The 15,275-nt window shown below is 37.0% G+C and overlaps 1 protein-coding gene across 1 annotated transcript in view; it reads left to right on the top strand.

Moving 5' to 3' along the window:
• Nectin3 (nectin cell adhesion molecule 3) overlaps positions 1-14,125 on the top strand; it is a 150,886-nt gene extending 136,761 nt beyond the window's left edge. The window contains exons 8-9 of the mRNA XM_046464028.2: positions 5,107-5,169; positions 6,011-14,125. Of these exons, the coding sequence (XP_046319984.1) occupies positions 5,107-5,169; positions 6,011-6,184 (237 nt within the window). The 3' untranslated portion in view covers positions 6,185-14,125. The remainder of the gene's footprint in view (positions 1-5,106; positions 5,170-6,010) is intronic.
• Positions 14,126-15,275: the final 1,150 nt, after the last annotated feature.

The following is a 15,275-nucleotide window of genomic DNA, read 5'->3' as shown; positions in this document are numbered from 1 at the left end:
ACTTCCTGGGTTTTTGTAGGCCCCATAACAATAAGCAGCTTGAGAGGTCTGTCATCACTGAAAATAAACCTTAACTCTGAAAGCTATGCTTATGGGATTTAAAAACATTATCTATATAGAAGTGGAGTAAAATATAATACATACTAAAAATGGAAGTTCTAGCATATTTGTTGGGTCAGAGAAAGTAAAATGTTTACTAAGACAACAAATCAAACACAAAAAGCCAATGTTGCCTTTACAAGCCAGGAATGAGAGTCCACATGACTTCAGTAAATCTGAAGAGTGAATATAGATTGTAGTTCAACAGAAATAGCTGCAGTCTAGTACATTAAGTAGGGAAATCAAAATATGTATTACAGATTCAGAATAGCCTAAGGCTTTCTAGGAAAAGATACAAGAAAAATAGAATAATATATAATGTTCAAACATTAGTCTTATTCATATATATTACGTACTAAACATAGGTAAAGTATTATGTAAGACACTTTATACACTGTAGTCATTAATTTTTTAAAAGCACCAAATAGTGGAGAGAATATGGAGCAACAGAACTCTCTGTTCATTCCTGGTGGGTATGCACAATGGTATGCTCACTTTGGAAGAAAATGTCTTATAAAACTAGGGATTCTTTTACTGCACAATCCCTCAACTATGCTCCTTGATTTTCATCCAGATGAATTGAAAACCTGTGTCCATACAAAATCTACACATAGATGTTTGTGGTAGCTTTATTCATTAGTGCCAAATCTTGGAAGCAACCAAGATGCTCTTTAATAGGTAAATGAATAAATGGGTACATCCAGACAATGGAACATTATTTAGTGCTAAAAAGAAATGAGCTATCAGGCCACAAAAAGACATGGAGGAACCTTAAGTATTATAAAGTGAAAGAGGCCAACTTGAAAAGGCTACATATGGAATGATTACAACTATAGGACATTCTGGATAATACAGACAATGGAGACAGCAAAGCATAGTGATTTCCAGGAGTGGGTAGATGGGAAAGGATGCATAAGTGGAGCAAAAGTAACTTTAAGAGCAGTGAAACTATTCTACAAGATACTACAGTGGTGGATCCATGTCATTATACATTTGTTAAAGCCTATGTGAGGTACAACATGAGAGTAAACTCTGTAATCTAAACTTTAAGGGATAATGGTGTGTATGAAAGTTTGTCTTTAATAACAGATGTGCCCCTGTGGTGCCAGATGTTGATGGGGTGGTGTTATGTATGTATGTTGGAGGGACAGGAAAGCTATATGGGAACTCTTTATGTTTTCTACTCAACCTTCCTGTGAACCTAAACCTATAGTTAAAAAAAAAAGTTTATTAATTGAAAAGGAAAGTCAGTAGGATTCAACATCTTATTTCTACATTGTAAAATTCATAGGCTCCTCCTGTGAGTTGTAGGGAATTAATGATGGAGAATTAGAAGGTGAAATGGTGAGGGGACCATGCACATTCACTTACTGTCCAGTCAGTATGCATGAAGATAGTTTGTAGTGCTCACGCACTGTTTACTCTTGTTCAGAGCTAGAAACTTTCTCATGTCCTTCCTTGTTAAATGCACCACTTCTGGCTAATTTTATATCTCTTACCATGAGGGAAAAAATAGCAATCCTTGATACTCATAAGACCCATGACTCTTTGAAATCTGTTGTATTAAAACAAAGTAAGTCTTTAGCCTCTGTAGTTCCCTAACATTATATGTGTTGCTTTGTTACTCAGGATACTTTAAGGTTGTTTTTGTGCTTCACTGATGACCAAATGCAGGTGTTACACAGCATGTTCAAGAAGAAGTGAATAATTTTGTATCCGGTTGTGTTGATTTACCATTTGGAATTTTTTACAGTAAAGAGGGAACAGCACATCTTTCATCCACATCATGTGTCCCCAATGTGCTTCTCTTCCACTGTTATCCATATCCCTACTTTCTACACACTGCCACAAATAGGAGGAATAGGCAGGGGCCAGAGTGGAAGATACCTCTTATTGCCATCAAAGGTGGTTGTGTTCAGGATTTATTTTCTATTTTCTTTCACTTTCACATGAGCAGACCATTAAATAAGGAACAAACAAGCACCAGAAATCATTTGTTGCATGCATTTGGTAGATACTCTTATTCCTTTTTGGAAGCAGGGGTTGCTTCGAACATTATCACCTTAGTTGCTTTTCCCTTCTATGAAATTGTGAGACTTAGAAATTGAGTCACACTATTAGACATGAAGAAAAGAGTGAGTACACTGTGACATGACCTTATGAAAGGTTCCTTGTTGCTGATAAAAGAGATAGCAGGTTATGATGGCTTTTACCAATTTGTTCTTCTAAAACTCAACACAAACATGGTTCGGTTTTATTATTGCAATACAGGGTATACTTGAAGTGGAAGAAGTCAGTTTATAAATAAGGTTAATTTTTAAGACATCCAGCTACCTTTTCAGAAAGAGTACTTTAACTCTAGTGGCTTAGAAATTCCACACGTATCCTCTCTACAGAGAAGCTTCTAATTCCTCTGCCTCTTATCAAATAAGATTCAACTATGAGTGATATAGAATCATTTCTTAATTATCCACATTAAAATGAAAGTGAAACAACTACAGGGATAATCCAAAACAGTGAAGAGAAGAAACAAAAGAAAATGCTAATTTTATCTTGAAGTATTTTTTAACAAGTCTGTTTTCCTTGGAGCAGGACTGACCGCATAGTTGTGAGGCCTAGTGTAAATGAAAATGCAAGATACCTTGTTCAAAATTAAGAATTGTCAGGATGGCAATATTAGGTACCTAGATTGGGGATGAGTGGGAGATTTGTTTTCACTGGGATGTGGCCTCCATGTACCTCCATGTACACCTGACCCTAAGCTTCCCTGAACTAGTGCACTGACCCCTGCTAGGGTGGAGGGCAGCAGTGGTTGGAAGAGGAGTGCTTGGTGAGACCTGGGCACTAGGGTGGGAGAGGAACAGCCAGGAATAGCATCAGGAGGCAAAATGTCTTTGAGCTAAGACTACATGTCCCTAAAGTCTATTATTTAATAGCTCCTTTGTTTATTAAGTCATTTAAAAATATAAGTTTATAATAAAGTAATTTAAAAATTCTAAGATGACCACTTTAGGTTTCTGTGTGCCTGGTCACACATTTATGAAGCTGGTCCTGTCTAGTTAGTATCAACTATTCATGTGTAAAGCACCCTACAGTCATGCTGAATATGACTAGGGCAACAAAATTGTCATAATTTGTAATGTGGATAACCTTGACATAGGATATCAAGAATTGATGGTAGATTCCAGTCAATTCATTAACTATTCACTTCTTAGTATTTCAGAAGCCTCTGCTAGAGTGTGGGGTTAGAGGTAACTATCTAAGTCTATTTGGACTGCTATAACAAAATACTACAAGGTAGGTAGCATGTAACAACAGAGATTTATTTCTTCTAGTTCTGTGGGCTGAGAGGTCCAAGATATCAGCAGATTCAGGTCTGAGGACCCTCTTTGTGTTATGGCCATCTTCTCACTGTAACCCACATAGTAGAAAGGGAAAATTCTGATCTCTTTGGCCACTTGTGGGGGCACTAATCCCCTTCATGAAGGCCCTTTCTTCATGACCTAATCACCTCGCAGAATTCCTGCCTCCTGAACCGTCACTTTGAGATGAGATTTCAGTATGTGAATTTGGGGTGGGTGGTGGGCTGGGGGACACAAATATTCAGACCCTAGCAATGGTCAAGACAGGCTCACTATCTACTGGAGTTGAAAGATACAGACACTGGGACTGTAAAGCAAGGCAGACGATATGTGCTATAAAAGGTACAGACAAGAACAGTTGGAAAATTGGGAGTAAAAAGATTAACAGGGCATGTGAGGAGAGATTGTGGAAAAAGGGATTACTTTTTAGTTCGGCCATGATGGATGGGTAGTATATCAATTGCCAGTGCTTAAGGGGCAAAAGGACAGCATAAGCAAAGACAGTGAAGTACAGACCATGCTAACAGGGGCCTACCACTGTCACATTCAGACATGTTTTTCATTTATGCAATTTCCAGACACTGAGCTGGAAGCAGTAGATATAAGACTATGGGATTTGGAATCAGATAAAACCATGTTTGAATCACAATCTACCATATCCCGGTAGATGGGAAATGCCTTACTTAACCACTCTGAGCCTCAGATTTAGTCACCTGTGAAATAAAGATACCAGTTTTGTAGAATTATTGATAGATTAGGTGAGATAATGTTTTGTAAGATGTTTCCAGAATTCTGTCTAGTAAAGAAGACAAGCAAGCAAATAAATTATTGTGATTATAGATGCCTGAGGATGCTGTACCAGGCTTCACAAAGATATGATATTTGCCAAACACAGTGGCGCAGGCTTGTAATCCCAGCAGTTTGGGAGGCTGAGGCAGGAGGATCACGAGTTTAAAGCCAGCCTCAGCAATTTAGTGAGCCCCTAAGCATCTTAACAAGATTCTGTCTCAAAAAAAAAAAAAAAAAAAAGGCTGGGGATGTGGCTTAGTAGTAAAATGCTCCAGGGTTCAATCTCTGGTATCAAAAAAAAAAAAAATTATGGTATTTGAAGTGGGGTCTAACATGTGTAAGGTATGTATTGGGAAGGCAGAGGGAAATTGAGAAAGACCCTCTGAGATTTGAAAGAGATGAACCCCTTCATAATCTGTGGGATTGGGTATGGGGGAGTAATAAGGAAGATGAGGATGACATATATATATATATATATATATATATATATATATATATATATGAAATCTTTAATGTTTCATTTCTACCCCAAACTACTTTACTAATGAAAAAAATGTCCCTCCTGGGAAAGGGCAGAAAACCTAGCTGAGCTTTCAAGTAAGATATAAAGTTTCTGCAGCAGATGTTCTGTATGTTTTTCTTTGTAAAACAAGTCTGGAGCCGGGAGGGGAGGCGGGAGAGAGAATGAGTGTGTAGTTGCTTTTTCCATCCTCCTGTGGAACATCATTTTGCTTAATTGGTAGACACTTAAAACACGATTGGCTCTTTTAAAAATAGGAGTCTTCCTGGTATTGGTTGAAATGTGTCACCATGTGTTGGTGCTTTAAAATGCCTGTCTTTTTATTTCTTCTTCCAGACTGAACACTTGCCTTTGCAGACTCAGAAAAAAGAAAGAGAAATTTGCAGTCTCCCACACTCTGTAAGTAGCATGGCCATGTTGTCAGGATCTGCCCAGCTAGAGCTGGTTACTCACATGTGTATTAAAATATCATTGGATGTCCACAAAAGTCCGTTTTTTTCATCTCTTCTCTATTAGAGTGCCTGTGCTATGATTTGGTAAAGACCTTGAGCTTCCTTACTCTTAGAAGTAATCTAAGAACTACTTCTAAGTAATTTCAGAAGTAATCAGATGTTATGAAACCAGTCACCAGGCAGAGGAGTCTGTACCAGATACACCACAGAGCATCATGTGGAATTAATTTTACTGTACAAGTCAACTGTGGCTCAAGGTCAAGCCTGAAAGAAAGGCCAAGACAAAAGGATATTTTGGGCAGCCTTTTTTATTCTCAGTGTTGTCAGGCATAAGGTCAAATGCCAGTTCATTTTGCTGTGTCCTTTCCCTAATTCCTCAGTGCTGAATTTTGAGGTTTCTTTTTGTTTTAATTCTGCTTATATATCATGTGTCAATTCTAAGCTTGAGCCTTGCTTGAGAGACTCCTGAAGTTCATAACCTTGCTCTTCTCCAGTTTATCTTACCTGATACCAACTCTTAATTTCAAAACCTAAAACCAATCACAGGCCCCTTCAGTTGCAATTTTGTATTTAAGAGCCTGCCACCATTCTTATTCAGGTATTGTAAGCAACAGATGATTGGAAAATGATAAGTTGTTGAACTTTACCTTGCCATTCAATTCCTCATCGGGTTATGAATCAGGGACACAGATTTTAATGAATTCTATTTTTGTCTATTTTTCCCCCCAAAGTGATAGAAAAATGCAAACAAACTTCTCTGCTAATGTAAACAATGTTTCAATTTTTAGAATGGACTAAATAGCAAGAGTTTTGATGATGAGAACCCAGCAGGAGAAGATGGGATTCAGCAAATGTATCCCCTTTACAATCAGATGTGCTATCAAGACCGGAGCCCTAGCAAACATCATCAAAACAACGACCCCAAGAGAGTCTACATCAACCCACGAGAACATTATGTGTGATTTTCCTCTTTTACCAATGGTTGTTCTAACAAATGTTTATTATTAGATTGGGGAGAGAAACTGAGGCCAATTGTTATTTTATTCTCTCTAGTATAACCCATCCCAATCTAACTCTATTGGAAGTCTTGATGAATGACTTGGAGCTAATAGCAGATTTCTTTCCTTCATTAAGGGTTTCTTAACCACCAGCTGTGTTTGTGAACTTGACTGTCGCTTTGTGTGGTTCAGTAATGATGGTGTTTAACTACTAACATTTGGCCTACAATGGCATGTTCATTTGGAAGTGCAGCATCTGCCTGTGATGACTGTAGTCATTCTCCAGAAAGAAAGGCCCCAGCTGGTAGTATTAAACTCGCCGGGTCTCAGGCAGGCCAGCCTGTTCATCTCTAATTCAAAGGGATGGAAAAATGAGTTCAGAATCCATTTCACTGATTGTTTAGCTGGGATTTAGATTTCCCTGACATGCTTAATGAAATTACAATACCTGTGTAAAAGGCCTGAGGAAAGAGGCAAGATTTGCTCTTTATCCAGAAACAACAATAACAAAAGGCAATTAAACCTTCAATCCTGTCAGTTGCTTTTAAATAGCCTTGTCATGGTGATATATGTCCCTTCTCTGTCAGTAAGGTCTTGCAGATCCACAGTTCTTGCTATTACCTGCCTACTTGAGACTAGCTGTATGTAACAAAAGTTTGCCTATTGCTCTGTCGAGTTCCCACAGTCCTGTACTTTTTACCAGATTAGCCCATTTTCCACCAATTAATTTCTAAAATCCCTGCCTAAATGGTATACAGCCTTTCTCCTTGTCCCCACTTTTCTCTAGGATTATACTCAGCTTTCACTTCTGGAATTTCTTTCCAACTAATATCAGTCCACATGGGCTTTAGCTCTCCTGCATACTTCATACTGCTTACCTTCCATGTTTTATCTACCTCAGAAAAGCCTACTGGAAAATCACCTGAAAGAACTCCTGCTCTTAAAAGTCAGGTGAAAAATTCAAAAATTAATTTTTTAAAAAATAAAACCACTTTAATATAGCATATGTACTAAACCCACATGTCCTATATTCTTCCTCCCATACTTTACCTCATTGAGAAGGGTAAAAAAATGCTAAAAAAACAAAACAATATAGTGACTTATCTACCAGGGCATCATTTAAACTTTGATGTCTTGAAATGTCTTCTGGGAGTTTCCTCCTCTCCCTTTGCCAACTTTCCATCGTGGGGATTAACAGTAGTAATTACAGTGGGTGAGCACAGACAGAAGGATCACAGGTACATGTGCAAATGCCCATCACTGACTTCTCACATCTGAAGGAAAATATAGATTTACTGTGTATCCTGGAAGATTAGAGGTGTGTCACAGGTATAAAAAACACTATGTAAGCTTGTTATATCTTAGGGAAGAGTATCAGAAGCACTGAAATAAAATAGTGCACATTCCCAACCTAACATAGCAAAGGGAAAGGAGAACATTAACCTAGATTTCTAATGAGATACCAAAGAAACTTTATGATTCATGTTGTACTGGCTTTAGTTTGTGTTTGAGTGTGTTTTCCTCTTTCAGTTCCATGCGTTGTCAGACAAATGATCTTCATTGTTCTACAGTAGTAATACATTCTCCCTCCATTACCTAGGGACCAATAATTCTGGGGAATAGGAAGCTTAAATTCCAACTCAAATCTTTGGCAATTTTAAAGGCAATAGATGTAGAGCATCAAAGGGTAAAACTCCAATGACTCTTATTGCAGAATCACTGTGCTACCTCTGAGTTAGAGTTTACTGCCTCTGTCACAAAGAAGATAATCAACTTTATTGCTTGGAATGCCATCACTGAGTGAGTGTAGCTGAAGGTATAGGAATCCTTGCATTGTTTTTCAAAAATAAGATGACTGTTCAGAGCTCTCTGTGACAGCAAAGTGTTTTATAAATACTGGGGGTTGTGGTGGTGCATTACCTCCTTTACAAAGCTTTAAAAATGCCTTAAGTACTGGGAATGGTTTCTAGGGACTTACTGGGGAAACGATTGTTGAATTAACTTCAAAAAAGCACACTGTGAACCCAAAGTACAGATGTCTTCGTTTGTACCACAGAAAGGGATTCAGAAGCACTGGGCTTCAGGAGTCCTTTGTCCTTTCTTCAGCACCTTCCCAAGAGGGACCACTGTCTGTCTTTCACATTCTTCATGTAGTTATGGAAAAGAAATTTCAGGATGTAGACATCTCTCTTGAAGCCAACTAGCTGAGTATCCTCTTTGCCTTCAGTCAGCTCTGATATTTCTTGAACAAACTGGTAGATTTTATAGCCATTGACCCTTTGCATGGGTCATATAAGAGGTTATTCTGGTGCCTATCATATTCTCTCTCTGAAAACAACTAAATTGAGAAAAGTTTTAAAGGGTTTGATCAACTAGACCTCTGAACTAAAATAATGCTATTCAAAATTAGGCTGTTGATCTCCAAATTTAGAGCCTAGACTGCCTGATGATGCCTTTAAAATTGGAAGTTAGACTTTAAATGTCCATGAGTGAGGTTTAGGGATATAATATACAGCTGATATTAGATACCATGACTGGTTTACTAAAATACACTGTGCTAGAAATAAATCTTCATAGCACTTGGAAAGGTATACACTCACCTTAAACACAGCCTTTATTGCCTATTTTATATGTAGCCCATCCCTGGGAGTTTGCATTGTTACTGCAAGAGCAAAACACTGGGTTCTTTGCACACCACACTAATAGGAAGAAGCATCTGCATCACTAGGATCAGCCTAACATGACAGGACAAGAATTAAATGGCAGAGACTTATTATCTCTTCTATAATAGTTTTCCCTATTCCTAGGATTTTTATGTGTTCTACATTTGAAGAAGTCCGTGCTTTTGGGGGCACATAATAATATGCAATTCTTACCTGTGCTGGGCTTTGCTGCAACATGCACATAGTAGAGTGTAAAGTGGTATACAGCAAACTAAATGAGCTGGCTCTCTTATTGTTTTCTGTGATCTTGTTTACAAGACACAGGACAGTTTCTTCATCCTTCTGAGAAAATTCCTAAGTCCTCTTTCATGGTAGTTTAAAATGCATTTTTTTCCCATCATTGTTCAGTCTCTTCCTGCCCTGATTTCCTGGTGCTATTCATTATATACAGTTAAGACTGCCTTCAAATATCTTATTCCCTAGAATGTAGAGGTTGAAAAGAACAGGTTCTACTCCCAGCTTTACCCTTTACTATGGAAAATTGGGAAAGTCACTTAACCTGTCTTGGGCATCAGTTGTCTCTTCCATAAAGCAGATTATAATATCTTCCTGAGAATTAAACAAGGAGATCATGGACAGGAAATTATAAGGTTCCAAACCAACAAATGCCTTTCACTCTATTGTATATTGAACTTCAATGTCTGGCACACTTACCAGCATTTAGAGAACTCTAATGTCCCCAGAAAGAACCAAGTAGCAACATGAAATTTTAATTTGACCTAATTCAAGTATAGCTAACTGCAAGTAGCTGACATTACTTTGACTATAATAAGTATTTCCCTTATGGAAAGTCTCACTTCTGAATTGTAGATTTTAAGCTTTAGCTAGAATGGAAAAATGCATGTTGCTATAACTAGTGGTGGTTCTTGTTTTACCAGTTACTGCTAACAGCTAACATTATTGAGTGCATAGTATGAACTAGGTCCCAGAACAAGCACCTTACATGAATTACCTCATTGGATAGGACCAGACTCTTGTTTTGTCCTCTTTCCAAGAGCCCTCAGGGGGACAGGCAGGCTCACATTCCACACCAGGCCACCACCATAGGTCATGCTTATCATCAGTCAGCTATTACTTTTTTTCCAATCTGCTTTTGGTGTTAGGAAATATAGTTGGCTTGATTTTTTTCCCCATTTTTAAGCAGAGGTATAGGAAGGATCATGAAAGAAAACTATAAGAAATATTAAGGTGAAAACAAGTGGATATGCTCATTTTTTATTTAGGTTTGATGTTCTCTAAATATTCAGAAAGGCTCTCATATCCACAGCTACAAAATAACAACCAAAACTCAAACCCATTCCATCCTACTTGATTGGGTGTTGGTGGGCACAAACTTCTCTGACATCCTTCCTCAAGGTAGTTCTTTGATATACTTATTGCTCTGTTTCTTTTTCTCACTTTCATTGAACTCCCAGAGGTGGTAACACTGGTATTGTGTACAGATAAAAAAGAGGTGCCTTTGGTAGAAAACTAGGAGAAGAATAGAAAGGGTGTGAAGTAGAAATGTCAGGGACTCACCTGTGGCTCAGCTCTGTGCTTGTCTCCTTCTGGCTTTTGACTGGCAAGGCATTCATCCATCATGCTTCAGCAGACCTTATAGAACCACGGACTTTCATTCCTACTAACTAAAAAATAATACTTGCAAGCTTATTAAACTATAGGTTATAATTGGATTAATCTTGTTACCTTTGTTGAAATGCATGGGTTTCTCTCATCAAACCAAGTGATAAGCTGGCCTCTGCCAATTTGGGCATTTACAACTATTGGGTGTTTTAGTACCCTCTAATAACTGATGGTGGGAGGGCTTTACCTCTCCTCCAGCCTCACCAGGTGATTTTTTTACACTGAACTCAGGTCTTAGCTAAGCACTGTGTCATGTGTGTTTGTAAGCAAGTAGTCACCAGAACAGCCATCCAACCTGTCCTGTAAGCTTGAAAAGAGTCTATCTCTGTCCTTTAAGGTATTCTAATGACATCCTACCTAAAAGAGTTATTAGAAGTAAATCCAACTATCCTAGCAGTTTCAGCCAGGCAGCCAGTAGACCATTTGACTTTTGCACAGGATGAGTTAGGAATCCTAGGTCAGGCTTGTTCATGGAGAGCTGGAGTGCCCTATACTACTTAGGCCATTCCACATAGCTTTAATGCCACTAATTTGACTTTTGAAAATACTCACTTATTAACAAGGTCTCTGGTATTAAACTACAGACAATTAATCTCTGAAGTGAACAGTTTTTCAAATGCTAAAGCCCCTGGAGTGTGTAGTCCTGATGGGGATACTTCGAACGTTAACCAACCAACTACCCCCAAAGTATACATAAAGACTGATTAACATTCCCAATTTCAAGACATTGTATTAAATGTAACATGATTTTATAAGGATTTCTCAGGTTTACATACCTCTAAAGTCAACTACTTGCTGAAGAAAATTTATTGGCATTTATTCTTAGTGACAGCTTGCCCCTTCTCCCCACAGGGGTGTGTGTGTGTGGGTGTGTGTGTGTGTGTGTGGGTGTGAGAGAGAGAGAGAGAGAGAGAGAGAGAGAGAGAAAGGGGGAGGGGTATATTTAAATTTCCACTGCCCACCTAAATTTGTAAAATAACATGTTTATTACTACTGTATGACCATTTCTGTATTAATTATTCTCCTCTACTCAAGTTTCAACTCAATTTTAGAAGTTTGAAACTGAGTAGACTAGAATAAGAGAATGTAAAATAATTCAAAGAAACTATTCATCTTTTTTGTCATAAATTATCAATTGGAACCATGATATAGAAGTTCCCTCTGAATCTCAGAAAGAAGAAAAACTACTATTGACAAATAAAACATTCTCCATTCTGTTGGTTATGAATAAATCTATTCCATTGTTCCCAATCAGTGTTTGGGACCTAAGGCTATTATCTATATCAAGTGACTAGGTATGTTCTTATCTTCCTGCTGTAAATTTAGTGTTAAATGCTTGAGTTTCAGATAACCAGGTTTTCTGAATATCAGTGTCTTGTAAACTTATGGAAAAGAACAACATCTCCATGAATTAATACTGGGCCAGGCCCCGTCTTCTGGTGTTTCTGTTCTACAGCTATGTTGTTTACAGCTGCCAGAAGCACAGGAGTTACACAGGAGGCAGATCAAGTGGAGATACCTTTTTGTACTTAAAGTTATTATTAGATCATAGTTGACACCCCATATACTCTTTGATAAACCAAAAGCAGCCTTATAGTCAATCTTTTGCTTCTTCTAAAGATGGATGAACAAACAGTTGCCCTCTTATGGTTTTTCCCAGCACTACCATTTGAAGTTTCTTTGACCAGTCCCCCATAGCCCAGCAGTATCCTTGGTATCATGACCTACACTGCTTGTATTTATTTCCATGGCATGGGATTTAACTGTGAAAGTTGATTAGAGGAGACCTTGAGGGAAAGCCTCCCTGGGAATCCAAAACATCAGATTTGCTACACTGACTTAGAACTGTGGCCTACCCTACTCCATATGTATCTGACAGCCATGAAGAGGTGTTTTATGTGTCTCCTCCAAAGGTTAATTTCCTTTCATAACTCACAGTGGAGCTATGGAAGCCCAGAAGTGCACATGGTTTTCCAAGTGAATGGGCACTGTTGTTTTGGTTTTCAATATCTTCCCAATAATGACCAGGTTTTTTTTTTTAATTCACCCTAGCATATTGATCAGGCTAAATTAAATTCCTCAAGTCTTATTGGTGGATCACTGTTCTTTATATTTTAAATTAGAGGCAGCAGCAGTTTGTCTTAAATGTATTTGTTAGAACTTGCCCACACTGTTTCATGTATGCCTCTGCTTTTTTCACATAGCCTTATGAGAATTTATTGCATATGTTTCCTTTAACTGATCATTTCAATACTCAGATGAGTATTTGTCATCTTAGATTTCATTATATACTTGAAATTCAAAATCCTTCATAAAAAATTTTTTTAAAAAGTTAAGTAGCTGGTATTGCTACTGGATCCCTGAATTATCCCACTTGTCTATCCATAAAAGTTTCTGTTTATCCTCCACCTTCTGTTTCTATTTCTAAGCCAATGCTTTAAGACACAACATCTGCTCCAGCATATCCACTCTTCATGGGTCTTAACCTCTTAACTTCTTTACTTCTCAGTTTTATCCTGTAAGTTAGTGCTCTCTGACTCATAGGGGTTTATGCCATGGGGGAAGATAAGATATATAAGGGTTATCTTCAAGAGAGATCCTTCTCTGAAAGTGCTTTTATAAAAGCCCCTTGGCTTAGAAAAGAGAAACTACAGTTCCTCAGATATTTTTTTTTCCTATTCTTGTTTTGCTGTTTTTATTTCTGAAAAATGATCTCTGACTGAAAGGAGTCTTTATTTTCATTTTAACTTTCTCCCCACTAACCTTTTGCCTGTTGAAACCTCTGCCTTATCCATGCTCTGAACTTTTTTACTTATGGAGCCAAAATGAATTCCCCCACAACGAATTCCAGGAATTTTATTCCTGCCATTGAGTAAATTAATGTCCTTGACGCAAAGGAGCATCTAGCTTGCTGTTCCCACAAGGAGCCAGAAGCAAATGAGGTCTTGCTCTGGCACTGGCAAAGTCTCCCCTGTGCCTTAGTTTTCCTTGTGTAAGCAGAAGTTAATTCAGCTATTTCACTGCAGCTAGGTATTGTGAGTCCTGAGTCCTGACTAACAAATGGGGCGAAGGCTTTTTGCAAATGTCCTGTACTATATAAATTCATAGTGGATGATATGGAGTGTCCTCAAGTAGACATAAGTATTTGTATCGCTCAAATCAGAACACTAATCCACCCACTGTTTTCAAAAGCAATGTTTTACTAACTTCTTTTTCATAGTGAAAATTAGTTTCTAGTTACTTGAACTTTTTATTTTGGTGTCTAGAAAGTGATCAATAGTATGTATTCTTTCTTGTCCTAAGTTATATTTTTCAGTTTTAGAACTGAAACAGTTACTTAACAGTATACATAGGTAAAGAGGGAGATAGATTCCAGCTCAGATGTTGTAAAATAGAGAAAGTCAAAGATTAGCCTTGAATTTGAGATTGTATTTTAAATAGATGTTAATGTGAAGTTTTTTTAGATATTCTTTATTTTTAAGTTACCAGAAATTGTCTTTTATTTTTGGAGTTTTGAATATATCATTCTTTACATGTTTTGAATAAAGTGTTTTATCCATTCAGTTTTTTTTTATTTTACATTATCAATAAATCAATCATTAAAACACATAAGCTAATTATATAACTATTAAACTCAAGACTTAAATAACATCTTCTATGTTAACTATTTCTATACTTGAGTCTTTTTTTAAAATAATGACAAGTGCTTTTATGCTTCAAGCAATATAAAAATGCTTTTTAAAACAAGGTAAGTTATATATTGTAGTTTATTTATGAAAATTCATAATATTGTTTTAGTGAAGCTACATTCATTCCAGTTAAAAATTATTCTTCATTGCTGATTAAATCTTAGGCATTAAAATTTCCTTTCTTTTATAAACTTTATATTGATAGTAGATGGTCAATACATGTTCTTTTTTACCCAAAACAAACAAGTTAGGTATCTGTGGTATATTCCTAAATTTGGGTGATGCTTTACTGGTATGTGCAATCCCAAGTCTAGGAACCACTTTTTAAAAAATATTATTTTATTGAGATATTATAAAATTCACTTTTTAAAAATGTTAAATTCAGTGTTCTGGTGCATGCATTACCACAATAAATTCTAAAATAGTTTTATCACCCTCAAGAGAAACCCATGCACATTCAGACAGTTACTCCTTAATACATCCTTCCCTCAAATCCCTGGCAGCCAACGTTACTTTCTGTCTCTGTAAAACTTGCCTGTTCTGGACATGTCATATAAAAGAAAACGTACAATTTGTTATCTTTAGTGACAGGCTTCTTTCACTTGGCATAGTATTTCTAAAGTTCTTCCATGTTTCAACACATATTATTTCTTCATATGGTCAAATAATATTCCATTGTATGGATATACCACATTTTATCTGTTCATCAGCTGGTGGACATTTGAGTTTATTTGCACTTTGGAGAGATTATGATTATGAATAATATTGTTATGAACATTTGTGCCAAGTTTTTTGTTCAAACGTAAGTTTTATTTTCCTTGCATATACATCAGGGAATGGGCTTGCTATAGCCTATGGCAACTCTATGGTTTAACATTTTAAGGAACTGTACTGTACCAATTTTTGTGTATCCTCACTAACACTTATTATTTTCTCTTTTTTTACTGTAGCTCTCCTGCTATGAAGCAGTATCTCATTGTGTTTGTTATTTTAATTTTTCTGGTGGCTAATGATGTTTGC

The sequence above is a fragment of the Marmota monax genome, unplaced genomic scaffold (assembly GCF_021218885.2).
Source record: "Marmota monax isolate L192 unplaced genomic scaffold, Marmota_monax_Labrador192_F-V1.1 WCK01_AAM20220418_F8-fsc00156, whole genome shotgun sequence".
Classification (NCBI taxonomy): domain Eukaryota; kingdom Metazoa; phylum Chordata; class Mammalia; order Rodentia; family Sciuridae; genus Marmota; species Marmota monax.
The sequence above is the reverse complement of the archived record's forward strand: the minus strand, read 5'-3'. Positions and strand labels throughout refer to the sequence as shown.